Source organism: Dermacentor andersoni, chromosome 6 (assembly GCF_023375885.2).
Source record: "Dermacentor andersoni chromosome 6, qqDerAnde1_hic_scaffold, whole genome shotgun sequence".
NCBI lineage: Eukaryota > Metazoa > Arthropoda > Arachnida > Ixodida > Ixodidae > Dermacentor > Dermacentor andersoni.
Genome location: NC_092819.1, coordinates 12,891,882 through 12,912,602, shown reverse-complemented (window position 1 = coordinate 12,912,602; position 20,721 = coordinate 12,891,882). Strand labels below are relative to the sequence as shown.

General features: G+C 45.0%; 1 protein-coding gene and 1 non-coding gene across 5 annotated transcripts in view; one reads left to right on the top strand and one right to left on the bottom strand.

Annotated features, from left to right (window-relative positions):
* Isha (Insulator su(Hw) mRNA adaptor) overlaps positions 1 to 20,721 on the bottom strand; it is a 148,746-nt gene that overhangs the window by 44,520 nt on the left and 83,505 nt on the right. For 3 of the 4 annotated variants that reach the window (XM_055065856.2, XM_055065858.2, XM_055065857.2), the window contains 2 exons: positions 16,489 to 16,660; positions 2,301 to 2,522 (listed from right to left, as the gene is read on the bottom strand). In XM_055065856.2, the coding sequence (XP_054921831.1) occupies positions 2,301 to 2,522; positions 16,489 to 16,660 (394 nt within the window). The remainder of the gene's footprint in view (positions 1 to 2,300; positions 2,523 to 16,488; positions 16,661 to 20,721) is intronic. The other variant, XM_050169864.3, reaches the window with a different exon arrangement.
* TRNAS-GGA (transfer RNA serine (anticodon GGA)) lies at positions 476 to 550 on the top strand. Its single transcript has one exon. It is a non-coding gene; the product is annotated as a tRNA-Ser (tRNA).

Here is a 20,721-nt window from a genome sequence, read left to right as displayed (position 1 = left end):
TCCAGTCACGTCTGCGCATGGTTCGCCCAGTTTGAGGCGGCCTTGGAGCTGAACTTCATCGTGATCCAGGGGCTCATGACCCAGTTACTCCTAGACATCTTGCCACTGGATCTCCAACTCCATCTTCACCTGGCCTGCGCCCCTATGATCAGCTACAACAGGCTATGCTGCACTTGTATGGCACTAGGCACTGCCCGCTTCCTGACGTTGACTACATGGTACGCGACACTGCTCCGCAAACACAGAAACAGCAACGCCGGAACGTTTCATGCCTACCTGTGCCTTTAAAAGCCTTTATTCTTGCATTTACCATTGCGCGTAAGACTGTGTTTGCCACATGCCTTCATAAAAGCTGATTTTCCCTTTATTCATTACTTCTCTCCACCCTGCGGGTTTCCGCAGAACTACTATGTCAAACTCTTGCCTTTGCTTCGTCTTGTTTACAAATTCGACTTCGCCCTGCCATCTGCTAGCCGCCTGGTTAGCTCAGATGGTAGAGCGGCTGCCCTGGAAAGGCGGTGGTCCCGGGTTCGAGTCCCGGACCAGGACGAATTTTTCTTCAATTATGAGGCTTTTCTTTCCTGGAACCCGTATGGGTTTCCTTTGTAGCAATTGCTACGAACGGGTGGATGTCTGATTTTAACTGTAGTCGCCATACCTGACAGCGTCAGTAGTGATCGCGGTTTCATCGACAATGGTTGCAGCAAACAGTTGCATCAGTTAGAGTTGGTGCAATGCTAACACTGAGGATGAAGAGTCCCTGCTATATCGCGATGGACAGACAATCAATTGACGACCAGCTCATTGGTGAAAAATTAATAGGGATATGCACGCGGTAGTGAAAGGAGAGTCTCAGATTAAGGCGCACACCACGGCCGCGCTGCAAAGGAAGTTGTGAGGCCTTCGTTGCTGCAAGAGTCAATCAGTCACGAAGTGATGAGAATTGCAGCTTTCACACTGCTTTTATGCAAAACAGAAACAGCAATTGCTCATTCATTCAGCAAATAAAAGTATTATGAAAGCCGAATTATCGAATTTTACTGTATATAGAAATGCTCCCTTCAAATGACAGTAGCATCTACTCACTGCATTGCCACACACCCCAACTCGCACTACGCAGGAATTGCAGGAATACTTATGTGCTCAAAAACGCGACGCTCACCATTCACATATCCCCAGCAGCTGGCCAAAGATATGACACGGAAAATTCATGCATTCGCAAATGGGGACTTGTTTTTACAAAGGTACAGGCACTGTATGCTGCGGTTATATGCAAAAGTATGATCCCTTTCCAGTGTGTTGTAAGTAGAGAAATATGCAGAAAAATATGTATTTGGTTCCTTTTGAATATTGAAACTTCAGCCTAAGCGAATATCAATAGTATACTTGATTGGACATAAGAAAATTTCAGATATTTGCACAAGCCTAATAATATGCACTAGGTTTCTTTCTAACATGAAAAATGTAGCATAGCTCTAATTCTCGCAATCAGGAATGAATGAAACCAGCAGTATTTACATTTAAAATATTCTCCAGAATGCTCTGAACATGTGACCCAACTTGTTGCCACTAGCTTAACCCATACATAAGATTTTTTGAATCAGTTTTCATAATCAAAGACCAGAAGTATGGCTCTGACGGTGTGCTGCTGTGAATGCTGCAAACAAAATTTTGGTTTCGTATCGGATATCCCAGTACAGGCAATATTCAAATCAAATTTCTTTGAAAAGAAAATAAATAAATAAAAAATAAAGAAATAAAAAAGCCATGCACTGGAATCAGGTGATTACTGTAATCATTCTTTGTGTTCCCAGGGTAGACCGAAAATAAGCATTCGTCGGTGGTAGGTGATATGTGTGCTATGCATTCCCTGCGCCCCAGTGCCGTCAAGACAGACACACTGCAGCCACTGGGATCACAAATGGGGTAACCATTGCAGTTAGGCACGTTTGCACCTTCCAGTCAAGCTTTAATCAGGTGATGAGGGACAATTTTCGGATCAAACCCACAAACTTTTGGCCCACAGAAGTGTATGGAACCTTCAAGGGATCGAGCCAACCAAAAAAATATATTCAGCCAGAATTAAATTAATGAAAGTCTACTTTATATGCTGAGAACAAATACTGGATAAAAAGAAGCTATTTTCATGTGAGCCGTGATATCACTATTAGCCCCGAGAAGTTTTGATTGGGAGCGCTCCCGCTTGCACATGACGTCTGCTAGGGGATTATTCATCAATGTGACCGTTCATGTGCGGTTTCAATCATCTCGAACAAGTGAATGCAGCAAGGACAGCTCACCTGGTGGAAGTGGGATGCTGAACTGGGGTACGGGTGGGGGCACCATGGCGACAGCGGGGGAGGCCCCTGGCGCTGGTGGGAAAGCCACTGCCATCATGGCTTCTGCCGATGCTGCCTGCTGCTGTTGTACCAAGTCAAGCATCATGGGCGCAAGCGGCTCACCTGTGCCACGCTGCCGTTCCTGACCGGCATATTTCTCTGCAGGACAACCACGAGGAAATGCTGCATCAGCCACCCATCACAATCAGTCCTAAATCCTAAGAATGAACGTAGCACTGCAGACAATTTGGCTAGTTGGTGTTGCATATTGATCATTACACTGCGGGGAAAAAAAAAAAAAAAAAAAAAATAGTCGCTCACTACCACTCACTACCAATTGAGGATTTATTGAGACCTTGTGCACGTGCAAGCAATTCGGAGGAACCGGGCACTGGACAATTTCGAGTGTCGTCTTGTCAAGACAAAAGAATTTGTCAAACGCTGCCATGACTGGTATAGCATGCACTGCAGACTATTACCGTATTTACTCGAATCTAGACCGACCCCGATATTAAGCAGACCCCCTAAAGTCCAAAGAAAAAGAAAAAAATACCTCGAATGTAGGCCGAACAAAAAAACCGAGGACAGCGTTCACAAAATGCAAACAGCATTTATTGAATCTGAATGTGCAGAGCTCAATCAACGTCGTCGTTGCTGTGTTCCTTGTCACTGTCACCTTCAAACAGTGCACTATCTTCGGTACTGTCAAGCGCATTAGATATGCTGCACTTTTTAAAGGCGCACACAATCAAAGTACCTGGGATGTCGTCCCACGCTGCAGCTACCCAGCCCGCCAGCTGCGATAGCGATGCACATTTGATGTGGCCCGTTGCCTTTAGCATGTGGTCTTGGTCAGTCAACGAGTCCGTGTAATATTTCCGCAGACGATCCTTGAAAGGTTTGTTGATGCAGACATCAAGTGGCTGCAACTGGCCCGTCATACCGCCCGGTATGACAGCGAGGTCCGTGTTCGCTTGGGTGAGCACAGCCTTCACGTTGTCGGTCAAGTGCCCATGGTAAGAGTCGACAACAAGGAGCGAGTTCTTTGTCAAAAGGGCTCCTGGACGCCGCCGGTACACAATCTTAACCCACTCTTCCACCATCGCACACGTCATCCACCCGTTCTCATTTGCCCGCACAATGACATTTCTTGGGAAAGTTTCTCGAGCAAGCAGTGCCTTCCTTTTAAATATCATATAAGGAGGGAGTTTATGTCCATCAGCTGTACAGCACAGTATCACAGTAGTGCGCTGCTTTTTGTAGCCCGCAGAGCGCACGTTCACCTCCTTGGCATTCTTTTGATTCACGGTGTACGCCACTGGCATATCAAAATACACAGCTGTCTGGTCGGCGTTGCCGATTTGGCCAAGCTTGTAGCCTGCAGCTTCTCTCTTTCGCAGCACGTAGCGCTGAAAAGCTATCAGCTTTTCTTCGAAATCGCTTGGCAGCTTCTGGATGATTGAAGTGCGACGTCGGAGGCTGAAGCCGAAGCGCTTCATGAATTGAAGCCAGCCCCGGCTGGCTTTGAAATCCTTTGGCGTTAAGCCTCGCTTTCTTGGAAGTTCCCTAGCTTTCACTTGGAGCACTTCTGTTGTCACTGGAAGGGCAGCTGCTCTCTGCGTCCGAACAAAGTCGGCCAAAACTGTCTCCACTTCGTGGTGACGGCATTTCTTTGGTCCACTAAATGCCATCCTCGTTGCGGTGCACGCAAAAAGCTGCTCTCGTTGTGCCCTCCAACGACGGCCGTTTTTCTCGTCGACGCTGAAGTCTCGCCCGGCTTGAAGGTTCGACGATGCCTCTGCGTCTATCAGAACTTTTCGCCTGAAAGTGGCACGGTAGTGGCATCTCCTGCTTGGTGCCATCGTGATAACACCACGCTGCACACCGATACGGCCGACACGACACAGGTCAAAATGGCGACCTCGCTTGTGTACGGTTGGCTACTGGCACGGCTAGTAGCGGCTGCGATACTGACTTTTGTAGATGGCACTAGCTATGCACCATATTTAGCAGTTTCAATGAAAAACTGGCGTGTTTTTAAAAATCCTCGAATCTAAGCCCACCCTAGAGTTTGGAATATGATTATTTGAAAAGAACTATCGTCCTAGATTCGAATAAATAGGGTAAGTGATGCCCAAAATTTTTCTCTTTTACCACAGCACCTTTGTTCCTGCACAGCAGCTGTGATTTGGTATGCTGATATCATAATTGAAATTAGTTTTGTGCAATCTATCATAGTTTACACACCTTAATTACACACCTTCGCCAAGATTTTCACATCCGCATGTTTGCAAAGGCCCATTCTGTGCAGTAAAGAAATAAATGCCAAAATGAGCATAAAATATTTTTTGACTTTCTATGCATATTGTCTTACTAACGACTTTTGCAAAAATTTAATTATAATTTTTTTATGACGCACAGTTAAAAATGGACAGTTTTATAGCACTCATCAATGTTTCAGGATCTGAATGCGAAAGACATAATGACGTTGTCTTCGTTGTGTAATGGCACTGAGATGACTGAAAGCAACTTTCAGTCAAAGTTTCCGTAAGAAGGTGCTTTTTTCACGGCGCGTGACGGCCCCCGCAGTTGTTCGGTTGCGCCGACCAGTATGTCGTTTGAAAGAGCAGTCTCTCGTCTTCTTTTTCCCACCCCCACCGACTCCTTCTGCACATTGGCAGTGAAGAAATTCCGCCTCAAAAATAAGACTTAATGCGTGCTGTAATTGGTCGACACAGGTGCATGTGACCCTCAGCTAGCCACGCCATTGGCTAGACTGGCATCGTCTGCATCGCGCTGCGACCGCTCTGCACACGCCACGCGTGCCAACGAGTTTTCCCATTCTGACAGCGATGCTGACCTCAACTCCGAAGTTCGCTACGAAGTACAAATATATATTAATATTAAAAAAAAAGGAAGAGGAAGTAGGCGTACAACACAGAAACGATGCTCTGCCGCGCCGCTTCCCGATGACGTCGATAAGGCGCATTTATACACCAACCGCAGCGCCTATAGGAGTGCCACTGAAAGCAGCGTTGCGGCAGCCGTTGGAACTGCAGGTGCCGGAGACGCCTCCTTCCACTGCAGGCATGACCAAAGTGCGTGCGTGCGATTTGCCACTTGTGCACGTCCCAGATAGTTACTTTTGCAGGGAAATGCACAAGGAAATCGCACTGTACAATACTGGACATGTGTCTGACTTCACGGCTGTCTAGGACGACATTGTCTCCTTACGCGCCAAGTGTTTGCCGCAGATGAGCATCAACAAGCTTGCCTACGAAATGGAGCTCATTGCCAACATGCCACTTTCATTACAACGCCCCGGCATCTAATGGCTTCATTTGTTGGCCAGTTAACGAACGTTCTCTATGCACACACTTGCTTCGTTAACATACCGTGTATTTTTTTTGTAAGTTGACGAAGCGCTGTCGTGAGAAGCCAGCGACGGTAAAGGTTGCAAACCAGCACGATGAGCTCTTGAAAACTAGCACATAGAGTTCGGCAATAATTAAAGGTCGATTATTTTTATGCTTTCGTCTTATCAGTGTCTGCACAGCATGGATTTCACACGTTCCATTGTTAAAACAAGCAGAGTATTTCACGGGAGCACGCAATGAGATTAGATGGTGTTGTTCTCGACCGGGTCATTAGATGGCGCAGCTAGATAGATAGATAGAAGCACCGGAAAGTCTGTCTAGTACTAGAAAAAAGCAGCTGGCAGGCGTGGACTAGCAGCCCCTACTACAAGGAACTCGAACGACTCCGCGCAACCAATGCGACCCTGGTGGAAACCACGCGCCTGCATGTTGTATCGCCTGTAGTAGCGTGCCGAGTCTGAATAACCAATTCAGCGCTTTTTAATTAGTCAAAAGAGTACGCTGACACATAATTAACAGTGTGAAAGCAAATACAAAGCATGACATTAAGCAATTCTTGTAAACCACTTGCGACATTGAAATCATTTTCAAAGCAGAGACAATTACAGTGAAGCAACATGAACATATACCGTATTTACTCGCATAATGATCGCACCCCTGAATTTTGTCATCAAAATTCGATTTTCGTTCTTTCCCGTGTAATGATTGCACCTCGAACTTGTCGCAGCGATGTGTCGTGTGCCAATTCTATTTAATGATGATCGCGCTTACCATCTGTCAAACGCTCCGCGAACGACTACGCGAAAGACATACCAAGCGGTCTGCACACACCCAATATTCTTAAGCAGATGCCCCATTTATTCCTTCAATCACTTTTTGCACTTCCACGGAAAAAAAAAAAAAAAAACACACACACACCACCAAACTTGCCTTGGCTTTATTATTTGTAGGCTTCATAATGCTTTTGGTCAACAACAACAACAAAATGCACCTTTCGATTCTTCTCGTCTGCACTCGTGGGCATGCCACAAATAGCGAGCGGCAACGATAGTGGCCACGTTTACACTGATACGTTAGAAGTGTACCCTATTCATACGCCTACGCTCGTAACGGAGCTCAGATATTCGCCCACCGTTAGCGGAAACGTGCCGTATTAGGATAACAGTGAAGACAAATGCCACAGTTTCAGCAGCATGCCCACCATGTGTTTCTATGTCACTGGTAGCTAAGCGCGCCAATCTCTGTTTCCGTCTGCTCAAAGTGGACATGGCTACGTTATTGTCGCAAACTTGCCGATATTTACGATATTATTCATTACTGATATAGAAAAAAGTGTTTCAATGCACGTAATGTACTCACGAGAAGAAAAATAATTGCATTCGGCACATTCGGCTTGCTCCGCCGGCCGCCATTTTTGTTTTGGTGTCCCACACTGACGGCAGCAGCTGCCTGCTTGTTGAGTCGTGATCTTGCAGCAAACGCGAAATGAAAAAAGAAAATGTTTCTTTTCGCGGGAAATTTAACCCGCGTAATGATCGCATCCCTGAATTTTTGTCAATTTTTTTTTACAAAAAAGTGTGATCATTATGCGAGCAAATACGGTATTGACCCATTTCATGTAAAATAAGATAAAGAGAACAAGCACTCACTAGCACTAGCAAGTAAAGAAAGAAACATGAAGCTTTCAGAATTGACCACAATGCATAACACAGCTGGGGTAAAGTGTATGTGCATTAGTTGCAGACATCAGGGCTTCGAAGTGCAGGCGTTTCCCATTACCGTGAAGCGATATTAAGAGGCATTCAAAACGAGGTTGAATGCCCTGTCAAAAGCCTTTAATGCTCACAGATGCCAGGTTGCACAGTCAATATGCAGACAGCTGAGGCGCGCGTACACTGAACATTCTATGCTGCAAGTCGCATTTCAATGCCATGGATAGATAGAGCAACAGCAGATTCCCTCCAACGCATGGGAGATTGGGTGTCCCTTTTTTGAAGGCACCGTCACCCGTCACCTGCTTTTTAATACGGAACCCTTTGCTCAAAACGTCTAAGCACAATGAGCGCTTCGCAGCTTTGCCTGTTCTATGCCAGTGTCCGCAGTACAGTGTGCAGAAACAAAAGCTTTCCATTGTGCTGTACCAGTTCGATGACCAGCCACTGTCGGAAGAAAGAATTTTACAACATCTAGGCGACTTGACATCGCATTAAAAGGTCGTGCAAGCGCTACTGCGCTTCTAGAGATCGACCAGCTTGTGTGAACGCCTGTTATTGGAACGCCTTCTTTCTGTTACCTGTTTTCTATTTTTCTTCATTCTTTTTTCTTCTCTCGCTCTTTGTCGTCTTTACAAATTCTATATGCCCCACCTCAGTACAGGGTAGAAAACCGGAAACTCGCCTCTGGTTAACCTCCCTGCCTTTCCTTTCTCTCTCTCTCTCTCCACAGCTTCGCTTCGCATTCTCTAACTTAGCTTTTCACGTCTTTTTTTCTCTTTTTTTCCAAAGGGGGAATCTCGTCCGCAACAACAACTTTATCTTTATTGCATCTTCTGGATTGTAAACAAGGCGACCCAGTTTAAATGATCCACCATAGTTGCTTAGTGGCTACAGTGTTGGCCTGCTAAGCACGAGGTCGCGGGATCAAATCTTGGCCATGGTGGCCACATTTCGGTGGGTGCGAAATGCGAAAACACCCGTGTGTTTAGATTTGGTGCACCTTAAACATCCCAGGTGGTCCAAATTTTCGGAGTCCCCCACTATGGCGTGCCTCATAATCAGATCGTGGTTTTGGCACGTAAAACCCCCCATAATCTAATAACCTAATCTAAGTTTAAACGTGGAAGCGTTCATTAAAAGCGCAACGTCATCAAGCAAAAAATAAAAAACATAGTAATCACTGTAAAACTGCACTAAACAAAGCGCCAGTGCTTATCTTCTCCGTCGAACAGCTGTGATCAACAGCCGGAGCCGCTCTTGCTCGTGAAGCAGCACTGGCAACTAAGTGGGTGCCTGGTGATCTTTGTACGTTTTAAAGCACCCAACTATGCAAAGTTTTCCCAAGACACCGTTAAAGCTGATGGAAGCATTAAATCCCGATCAAGAATGCAAACACGACAGCATGCGCATAGGCACAGACGGGAACAGTGCTCGTCCAAGCCCGACAACGCTTTGCAGCCTTGGCGACAGGCGGCGTTGTCAGCGTTTTGCGCATGGCGTATAGTCTGACGTTATTGGCGCACGGGCGAGCGTCACTCGAAGCGGGGCGCATCAGAGTCTGTTGGTCGCATCCAGTTACACTGGCTGTGCCAGTGTGTTGAACCTTCGGTCCAACTATAGACGCTGTTGTTCTCACCAAGGTGATGTAATGTGTACGTGTGTTTGCACTACGTCAGACCATATTTAGCCCGCTCGCTCCCGCAGTCGAGCGACGCCAGAGGTCCCAATGGCGTGTTAGGCCTAGTCCCCCGAAGCGCTCCTGATAACAGCCGCAATTCATCAATGTTTCGGCACGACGCTACCATTCTACAGCCAGAATTCTTGCGGCGTATTGACAGTGAAGCTCAAGGAAAACTTCCAAGCATTAGCGTCAACTCCTGCTACGGACCAAAATCAGAATTACTAGATCGCATTGACGACATCGCTGTCGGGGCAAACGAGCTGGCTACGTCTGCTGAGGATGCGTCAGCTGAAAACTTGCAGTGAGTGCTTAGAAAGCATCACTGTAGTGACACTAGCCAGACACACTATATTCCTGGAGGCTACTAATGAAATAGGACGATTTTTGTGCTGCTCCATTATAAAAGTAAGCTCATTGTTTTTTCAAGTTTTCTCAGAATCTCATTATCAGTGTTTTTTATAAGCTTGCCGAAGCACTATCTTGGTTTTCAGGGCATATAGAACCATAATTTTAACAGTGGCATGTAGCTACATGTGTGTACTACACTATGCTAGGTGCGGATTCTTTAATTTCGCTTTTGCAAATTTTAAAATCTGCCTACTATTTGGACCACATGATGCCATGTCTGGAGATCGAAAGTTGCTGTAAAATTCGCAAAACCTACAATAAAAATAAAGTAATCCTACAGTTGTGTTGCTTAATTTATTTCATTTATTTCATATTGCAGACATAGTTCAGGTCCAAGCAGGGTGTAGTATCTGTAGTACACTTTGTAGTATCCAGCCATATGTCTTTATAAACATTCTGGCTGATACTCTTTTTACAATTGTTCGGATAAACAATAGGTGATTCATTTTAATTATATCTAGAACCACTCAGTCAATTTAAGAAGTAATTATATTTTTGAAATCACCATGAGAAACTCTGTCTGGGTGACAATTTAATTAAAAACTGCTCACACGCGGCGAACTCCGCGCTGACGCGGCATCACCGCTAATTGCAGATGAGCTGACTATCTCTACAGCGAGACTGCAGTCACGTTCACGTTCGCCCACTGCTGCATCGCAAGTCCCGTTTTACACAAGATGGCAGAGCATTTATAGAATTGCAGCTTACGATAACGAAGCATGTCTACATCGCATCCGAGCCAGCCGCGGCCGCATCAATGTGAGCAAAAAAATATGATTTTCGCTTAGTAGCCGGCTTTGAAGCAAAGTCTTGTCGTTTCTCTTGTGCCTTCATTTTCTCCATATCATCGGGTTGCATTAGTAGCGCTGGAATGCGGCATGAAAACTGGCCGCTGCCAAAAGTGCTTTCATCTGCTAAGCCTACTCCACAGTCACAAGGGGAGACTCCGGCGGGGCTTGGCACGGGTAGCAAACTATTGCTGGCATCTTCCAAAGCTACTGCTCACTTTCTAAAGTTCAAAAATCCTCTTTTCTTTGTCTTTTTGCCGAATTTATGGCTTGTGGCAAACTGAATTTGACATTTCATGCCGAGTTTAGCACGCCCAAGCAGACGACGGCGAAAATCCACCAATGGCATGGCATTATTACGGTCATGTGCCTCAGTTGACAAATGGAATTGCGCATGGGGACAACTTTTTCACTGGCTTTTTCTTCATAGCCGCTCACCGCACAGAGTAGCAGTGGCGCAAAAACTAAACAATAAGAGCTGCTGTCTCAAACAAGACCAAAATGGCTGCAATCGGAAACTTAGATCGGCAACTGCGCATCAAGGAAAAAAGCCCTTTTTTACGGCTTCGTCAGTAAAGATAAAGCTCGCCGATGCGATATAAAACATTAACCAAAATATTGATCCAAGATGTGTGAAAAGTTATGGGATAATGCATCAGACACTCTAGAATTTAAAAAATGTTTTAAAAAAAGTGATTTTTCTGTGATTTTTTGGTCTCTAAGACCCATGTCCGCCGGGCTTAGAGGGACACTAAAGGCTGATACTAAGTCGACGTTGACTGCTTAAATACCATTCCAGAAACCTCGCAACCCTTGTTTCGTGCCAAGATTTAGTTTACGATAAAATTGCATCTGAAGGATCTGAATACCTTTATCGCAATTCAAATCTCCCGTCACCCAACCGGAGGATTGGTGACATTGCATATGCCATACACCATCACCCCCCTTTGCTGCCGTCAGTACCGACGGCAGTACCAAGTCAAGACAGAGCCGTGGATTCGCTGCTGCAGCTGCTTTTTGGTTAAGTGGCGTATACCAATCGGGCATCCCGCGACATGACATGGAAGTTGCACAAACTGCAAGTAGCAAAGAATTCGAGTTTCATGAGCCAGCAAAACAAGTGCAGCACTATGTGGTAACGAAACCACTGAAATGCAAAAGCATGGGTGGTGTGGAGCTAAGCGAAAACAAGACCTCGGAAAACAACTGCACGCAATGTTGTCAAGGGTAATTTCAATGAATTTTTTTTCTAAAAAGGAAATAGAACCGGACAAGTAGCATTGATAACACAATACAAGCATGTTTTTTGCGACGAGTGGTTGAGTATTAGTCACAGAATTTAACTGAGGACTGCTTTTGTCATCGGGCAAGTACTTGAATGTCCCGGAGGAGTCTCTAATCACGTCCTGCATTTAGCTCAATTTCTTCATTATTAAGGCTCTGTTCGCAATAACATTGATGCCCGAGAGATCCTCAATCATTAAGCTATCACTTTAGCTTGGCTTAATGTTTGCATTTAGTGTGTCTTTAAGCTGATCTAAGCCTAATAAATACTTTTTTTTTTCTTAAAAGTTTTTCGGATTTCGATTTTTCAGACTATTTTCTGGTCCCCACTAAGTCTAGAAAATCGGTCGGCGACTGTACTTAGAACCTAAACATAACGAAGTGTGTTTATACACAATTTCAATATAATGAAATATCACTGCCTTCATGAAGAAACACTGAGACAATAAATGAGAACTTCCATGGACGCAGATGGTCAAATGCTTTAATTACAAGCGGCTGCTTGTGAATGCACCTCTCAAATTGTGTGCCCATAAGACAGAGTGACACCCAAAGTGAAGCAGTGTCATGTGACGTATGAAGTCCACGTGCATTAAGGGGAGACGCTCCTCAGAAACCTTTTTTCTTTAATATTAATGCTAGACAAATGAAAATTGTACCACTTATATAGCTTGATATCCTCATTCCAAATCTGTTTTTAGTTTTAGGATAGCTTGATGCTTTCATGTCCTAAGTGCCATGCATAAGTGAAAAACAGTGCATGTTTGTGCAGCTACTGGACCTAGCAGTTGGCATGATATAGCAGTGCAAAATGGCTTTTCTTGTCCCTAACACTCCACTGATTGCTAATAACGAAGATAATGCAATTCGCTTGACAGGCAACATTTTGAGAGAATTTTATATCTGGTGCTTCGTTTTCAGTGACTGGTACCCAAGGGTATTGAACATTTCCATTCTTAAAAATAAACTGGTTGCACTAAAATCTAGATCAGTGCATTCTACACATCTTAAAGATGATGCCCACCAAATTTGGTCTTGATTGGACCACAATAAGTACATCAAATGTCGTGCATAAAAGCCATGTTTGGTCAAAAATATGAAGCTGAGAAAAACACGATCGAAAGTTATAAAAGTTCTTTATTTGTGTTGTAGCGCTGAAATCTATATAAAGATTGCACATAATGCAGGCCAGGGTATTTAGATCCAGTGCACTACTTTAGAATTCACCTGCGCCATATGTTGTTCTCTCATAGAGTCTTCGTGAGCACCATGTTGACCCACTTCCTGCGCTGTTACTTTCCGAGCCAACTCCAAGTTCAGCCACTGCTCTTGTAGCAGCGAGGTGCACTTTCTTTGTTATGGCGGTGAACGATTTATGGTGCATCGGTTTTGGTAAACCAAGAACAGCACAAAATCGGACGAGTTGATTGTGTACAGCTCTAAATGCGCGCGCCGCAACCACTGCCTTGATATTCACGGCAAAACTCTCTCTTGGGCTGGCCGAAGGGCGCGCTCCACCGTTAGCGTCGTCTACCGGAGATGCACGCCGCGATGAATACGTTGACGAGATAACGGACGTGGTACACGCTGCATTGTTGCAACACAACCCCAAAAACTACGAGAGTCGTTTCCGTTTTTTGGCCAACTCACGGGGATAAAAAGGTCGCGCCGTCCGCACGCCGGACATGCCGTGGCGCTCGCGTTCCCGACGCCGATCTCGCAGATAAAGGTGCTGGCCGTCTCCTCGCCGCTCCTATCTTGATTGTCGAAGATTATCTACTTTTTCTCCGATGCACTGACGAATTCGTCTGCGCTGTCAACGAAACTTGAGCAGCCGGCCGGCTCTGAACCGTCTAAAGCGTCGCCGTCACCTAGGTTAGGCTTAGCTGCCGTGGACGTCTCTATTGCACGCCGCTTGACTTTGCGGCGAGTCCCCTTGAACTTGTGCTTCGACCGATACTTCCGAGGTCGAAAATCGCGTTTCTTCACGGGATCCATCGAAACAAGGAGCAGAAAAATGCCTGAAAGCCTGGGAACACGTCAAGAGAGTGGCGCGTCGCAGAAAGAGCAGACAACCTGCGGCCGCGTCGCGCGCTAGCAGCCAATGGCGTGGCCGGAATCGCACCACGTGATTTAGAAATCCAGCGAAAGCGCTTGGTTTTAGCGGTGAAATGTTGTTTTTATTATTACTTCTCGGGGAGATTGTGACGCGGCAAAGCCGACCTCGGAGAGAAAAAAGCCTACTGCCTTGCACAAGCCCAATAGCTTGTGACGCCGCGATTTGACGCATCACGCGCTGGAAAATGGGCCAGATTTGCACCTTTTCTCGCCACCTCGGGTGCTTTCACCGAGTTTATTTATAATTTCCCAATCATTTACGGCTCTGATTTCTTTATATGTGAAAGAGAAGGGATCAATCTTGCTGAAACAGTCACAAACAAAAAACTGACTTTTCTAATGAAAATCGCCGTTTTTCGACCCGCGTCTCCCCTTAAGGGGGGAGGAGGGGATCAGAATTAACTTTTTTGTTTCTTGACAGAAAGGGCTGAAATTTGGCACACACACTGCACATTGCAATATAGAGACAATTCTAAAATTTCATTAGGATATCTTAATTAGTTTTTGTTTTATAAGAATTTATAAGTTCCTTGCTTGTGGAAAGCCTGGCACAGTAACGAAACATGATAGGGAGCTGGAAATACTTTGCATGTTTGCCCAGATGTCTAATCTACATCAAGACAGTGTTCGATTTTTTTTTAGAGCGCTAATAATTTTTTGCTCAACATAACATGCACATGACTGTGCTTCACTGCATGGAGCCATGTAGTAATTGTGAAATAATTAAATAATGGAAAGATAAAGAAACATTTCAAGACTGTCTTTAAGTACAGCACAGCTTGTGGATCACAGCAAAACAAACTGGACCAAAATCAGTCAAGCCATTGTTGTGCTACGCTTTCCACGAGCGAGGTGATTGACAAAAGAAATGCAATTGAGAAAACTGGCTGCAAAGTTTGCAAAGTTTTAAAAGCACTGCAAATTTATTAAAAAGCACCAGGGCTATAATATTTTGAATCATTGCTGTCAGGCATCTTCTTACACCTTTGCCTCTTTATTTGGTGGGCTTTGGATGCCTTCTTCAGGCGTTCTTTATCCTTTTCTTGCGCCGTTTGGAGTAGTGCATGACCACCATTTTCACTGCCAGGCCGAGCCTGGTATCGCAGTGTACACCCACAGAACGCTGTTGGCATCTTGGGCACAGAGCTTTAGCGATCAAAGACTTCATCGCGGAAACAGGCATAATAATGAACTCGCAGTCACAAGGGGCCTAAATATGTCCTTGGCATTGCTGCTTCCGCTCAGTCGCTGACACTGCGCGAAGGGAGTCGCGAACGCTGCATGCCTGCGCTTCTGCAGTCACCGCTGACACAAAACGCGGCTCGAGGTGCGTCTGGTGAGCCTTGAGTCACCATACAGTATGTAGCTCGTCGACGGTTGGGGCTCACTCGCAGGCTGCGTGTCCCTGTCGCACGATGCATCGGAAACGCACACCGTCTTTGCCGGCGATGGAGACCTTCGACCCGCGTCGCCTCCAACAACGCGATCTCGGTTGCTGACTCGCGCGGCCGTACGCACAGGTGCGAGAGCCTCCATTGGCACGTCTTCCGGTGGCTTAATTATCAGTATCGATGTCACAGGGCGATTGTCGGCTTCGCTGCTGGAATAGCACGGTGCAAGATAACGCGGCACGTTATCCGCGTGTTCAGTCGGGTTCTCCGCTTCTCCCGCTGGCCGCCGTCTTTTTCTCGCCGTAGGAGGCTTGCGCTTCCGTTTTCCGAAGGCATGCTTCATTTAAAAGTTCTTTTCGAACGAGCGACGATCCATCACTGACCTGGGAGCTTTCATAAATCCGAATTCTGCGAGTGTCAAGCGAAGAACGACGCCGGCGTGGTTTTCAAAGCAGACAACTGCCGTCCGCTGTGGTTGCCAGCTTGCCCGCTGCTGCAGCAGCAACCAATGGCGAGACGCCTTTCAGTACGGCAACCAATCGGAGGCCCGCTTTCATCGCAGGGCCCGTGTGACCGCCTTTAGCAGACCCGCGCTTCTTTTGTGTTTGTGCGTTTGTTACAAGATGGCGACGACCGAAGAATTCAGAAACGGAATGGCGAAACTTCGAGCGTTCGAACGATACCAAGATGGCGGCGTTCGGTGGCGGGAAAGACGAGTTAGGGCTCCGCGAACTGCGGTGATTTTACGCGATTTAAAGCTGTTTTCTCGCCCTACGCACTGATAAATTAATTTTTTTCGGGCACTTTTAGTGCGTTTTCAGTCAAACCATATTGATACAATGTAGATTAGGCATTGCAGATACCGAAACGCGTCGTTGCCAAAAATCGATCTTTTTTGCGATTTTCGCGATCTGATCCCCACGTCCCCCCTTAAGATCCTATTGCGACCCATGCACTGTATGCTTTATGCAAGTTAAAGTGTGCGCGCATAGGCCAAGAAAGATGGTGTTGATGAGTGCCATGTTCCTACGCAAGCAAGGGGAAAGGGAGCAAGCCACATGGCTGAACGCATATCATATATTTACACGCATAACCTGCTATCATGTATAACCGGCACCCCCAATTACAACAGCCTGGAAAGAAGAAAAAAAAAAAAAAAATCTGCGCAAATAATGTGTGGAAATAACTGCACACAACAACGCCAAATTGGCTAAATATGCAGATTTCAACGACTTCATTACATCAAGGTTTAAATGTGCAATGACGGTATTTTCATGGCCGATGCAACTTTACAATGAGGTTCTACTGTACTAAGGGTATACATGTGCTGTTCTGTTTCATGATGCCCTGCTAGCAAATAAAAATTCAAAGAAAAAGTCACCACCACCTTTCAGGTTGTCAGACAGAGAATCCTTGTCGATCACACCCCCTTCTTCCAAAGCCAGCAAGTTCACATCTGCAGGTAGCTTGTCGAGTGGAATGTAGCTCACACCCAGGTCCACCTCCCAAAAGTCTTTCAGTTCTTTGCCCTTCACACCTTTGCCTGGTGCCCACGCCATCTGCATAAAAAAGTGCCAGCTTTAGACACTTCTCCTTGAATATCAGTTTGCCTTATTCACTTGAGTACTTGTTTGATGGCCATTGACACATTACAGAATTTGAATACTTCAGCATTGCAAAACCATGTTTAGTTCTCCACAGCACTGACAAGAAAGCAGCTGAGATTCTATTCAAATAAGCTGTTCCTCTAGGTACAAGCACTACAAAATTTGACAAGGATCCTTTTAGCAAATGACTCATCTATAAAAAAGTTTCGTTTTAGGCAGCACATTAAACTGTTTTTAGCCCTTCAACTCGCAAGAAAGACAAGGCCTAGAAAGTATTTATTTCTTTACTTCTTCTTTATAATGCTGAAATACACACCAGTTGAAATTTTAAAAAAGAGTTTCTCTAAAAGCTGAGCGAGATATAGTAGGTCAAAAATATTGTTGACCAGCTGCTTGAAGGTCAATGTACGGTAAAAAAATGGTGTTTGGTACTTGATTTGGCAAGGGCAATGCATGTTCTTGAGATGCACCTCTATTGATTAAATTATGGGGTTTTATGAGCCAAAACCACTTTCTGATTATGAGCATTATTATGAGCAGAATATGAGATTTGATTATGAGATTATGGGCATTCCGCCCCCATCGAAATGTGGCCGCCGTGGCCTGGATTAGATCCCGCGACCTCATGCTCAGCAACCCAACACCATAACCACTGAGCAACCACGGCGGGTAAAAGTGTTATTCTCAACGCCATCAAGAATGTAACCTTGGAGTTATTTCTTGTTTCCAAAGATATGGGAATACGAAATAAGAACTTGCTTAAACAAAGGAGAAAAATCGCATCAGCGAGAATACGACCACCACGTGTGCTAAGAAGTGAATAAACAAAGTCTTCCAGTTTTTTCATCACATTTGCTTCTTCTCACGATCGAAATTTTTGTGAATGCCACTGTTCAGCAGGCACATTACCAGATGTAAATCGAGAGGCACAGACTAATATTTAGATTTGTCTAGTTTTTGCAGATGTTTTTGGTAGGTCTACAATATTGTTGAGCTGCCAGTTAAAGGGCTAAAGCGTGAGATGTGATCTATGCTTAAGTACACTGGCACTATGGAGCATATACTGTCGCTATAGAGCATGTGGAAGCGTTGTGGCAACGTCCACAGGCAAACCACCCTATACAGAAGCTGGCTCAACATTTTGGATAGTACTTCATTTATTTATTTATTTAGAGTACATGACAGTGCCAAAAGGAGTACTGAGTAAGATGGACCCAAATCACAAAAGGAAAAGCATGTAAGCAGACAATGTGACCAAAGCACAACAATCTCATCAATATATACAGTGCAGTCCACTTATAACGATGTCAAAAAGAAAGAAAAATTCTATCATTATAACCGATCGCTATATTTGGACTGTCGTAAAAAAAAGCTGCTGAACATACGTCTGTAGCTTCGAAACCAAATCTGCCACTTGCGCTAAAAAAATACACATTGTATGAAGTCTAAAGACTGAAGAAAGCCAATGCCAGGCCGGGGTACACTTGTGCCCATTTGAGGACCAGTGGGTGCCCGGCGGCGGTGGGAATCTCTCGCAGTCGAGGCGGGTGCTGTACAACCATGCAGTGATGGTTTGCCCATTACAAAGGGTGATTGCGCAGTGTCCAGACCAAAAATGCAATACAGTAAAACCTTGTTAAACTATACCTGCTTAAACAGTAGTTTCAAGTCAAATTCCCAAATCAGAGGTCATTGAACATAATACGTTTTGCATCCGCATAAACCATACGAGCTTATCGCATACATATCGGTTAACACGTAGTGTTTCCACTTTTCGTTGCACAATCACAGCGGTAGGTCAGCCTGGCAGAATGAGGAGCCTCAGAGATCAGAATGGCCTCCAATCTCAAAAGCAGAGGGTGCCTGGAAGAGTTAAGCCCTATCAACATAATTTCAGCACTGTGCCAGAGAGCGTTGTGGCATCGTGCAAGCTAGGACTCGCGTGACGCCGAAGCTAGGACAAAAACCAGGTGCTCAGCATAGAAGAAAAATTGGACATCGTTTGTGCTATCGAAAGTGGCATGAAGAAGTCAGTGCTGGCATGCAAGAGGTGGTCACACGGGAGCTGCGACAAAAGCGGGCCTCAGATTGGTTGCCGTGCTGAAAGGTGTCTCGCCATTGGGTGCTGCTGCGGCAGCTGGCAAGCTGGCAACCGCAGCGGACCGTAGTTGTCTGCTTTTCAAACCACGTCGGCGTCTTTCTTGATTTGACACTCGCAAATTCGGATTTCTGAAAGCTCCCAGGTCAGTGATGGATCGTCGCTCATTCGAAAATAAATTTTCAAAGAAGCATGCCTTCGGAAAACGGAAGCGCAAGCCTCCTACGGCGAGAAAAAGATGGCAACCAGTGGGAGAAGCGGAGCACCCGACTGAACACGCGGATAACATGCCGAGTTATCTTGCACCGTGCGATTCCAGATGGTCGAAAGTCACCATCGCGTCAGAGACGGTGCATCGTTTCCGACGCATCGTGTGACAGGGACACGCAGCCTGCGAGTGAGCCGAACCGTCGCCTGAGTTGATAAAAGGTTTTTTCGGTTTCACTGAAACAGCAACTGAAAACGATGGGAATTAGCCTGATAACGAATATCAAGAAGAAAACAGTGCACAGTATGCTTATATTGTTTGTGGGTATGTGTGCACAGTCTCCCCCTTTTTAATTCTCTCACTTAACATTTAGTTTCTTTGATTTACGGGATGACAATATCGTGTTGTTTTATTGGATTAAATAAGGTAAAAATATTATTTTTATCGACTCCAATAGTAATTAACTGTTTCGCTATACCTGAGCTGATCGCGTAATAGTAATCAACTTTTAAAATATATATTTTTTTATAGCTTCCGCTAATGGCTGGCAAATAGGTAGTTGTTAATTTTCAGTTATGGTAGCAACAAATTCGGTTATGCCTGCCTTGCTTGAGAAACCAAGCAAGTTAATTTAGAAACTGATTTAATGAGAAAAACAAATTTTATTTATTTCATTTTTTGCTCCATTTCTGAGACTTCTTTATTTAATTCTTCAATTTTAGCTTTTAATAAATCATGGCAATACTCAGCCAATTCACGCTCATTCTCCCGATTATACTTTTTGGTGTCAATAGGCGGTAGCAGCTAATACTAAACGTCCTGTAAAATAAAAAATAACTATTGATTAAATCGATAAAGTATGAACTAATGATACTAGTTCTCTAGCAGCCATTCTAAGCGTTTAGCTATTAAAGTGGAAACATTAAAGGAACTTTGTGGCAAGGCTCACCAGACGAATCCTCGCCCGAATGTCGCACGATTAAGAAGCGCCTCGAGCTACGTTTTGTGTCAGTAGTGACTGCAGAAGCGCAGGCATGCAGCGTTCGCGACTCCCTTCGCGCAGTGTCCGCAACTGAGCGGAAGTTCAGTTTGATGGACCAGCAAGGCCAAGAAGATGCCAACAGCGTTCTGTGGGTGTACACTGCAATACTAGGCTCAGTCTGGCAGTGAAAATGGTGGTCATGCACTATTCCAGAGGGCTCAAGGAAAGGATAAAGAACGCCTGAAGAAGGCCTCCAAAGCCCACCAAACAAAGACGCAAAGGTGTAAGAAGATGCCTCACAGCAATGATTCAAAACATTACAGCCCTGGCGCTTTTTAATAAATTTGCAGTGCTTTTAAAAATTTGCAGTCAGTTTTCTCAATTGCATTTTTTTTTGTCAATCACCTTGCTCGTGGAAAGCGTAGCACAACAATGGCTGGACCGATTTTGGTCCAGTTTGTTTTGCTGCGATCCACAAGCTGTGCTGTACTTAAAGACAGTCTTGAAATATTTTTTCATCTTTTCATTATTTATTTATTTCACAATAGCTACATGGCTCCATGCAGTGAAGCCCAGTCATGTGCATGTTATGTTGAGCAAAAAATTACTAGCGCGCTAAAAAAGAAAGAAAAGAAAAAAAACAAACAAACACGAACACTGTCTTTGTGTAGGTGTCAAGAAACAAAAAAGTTATTTCTGATACCCTCCTCCTCCCTTAAGCGACG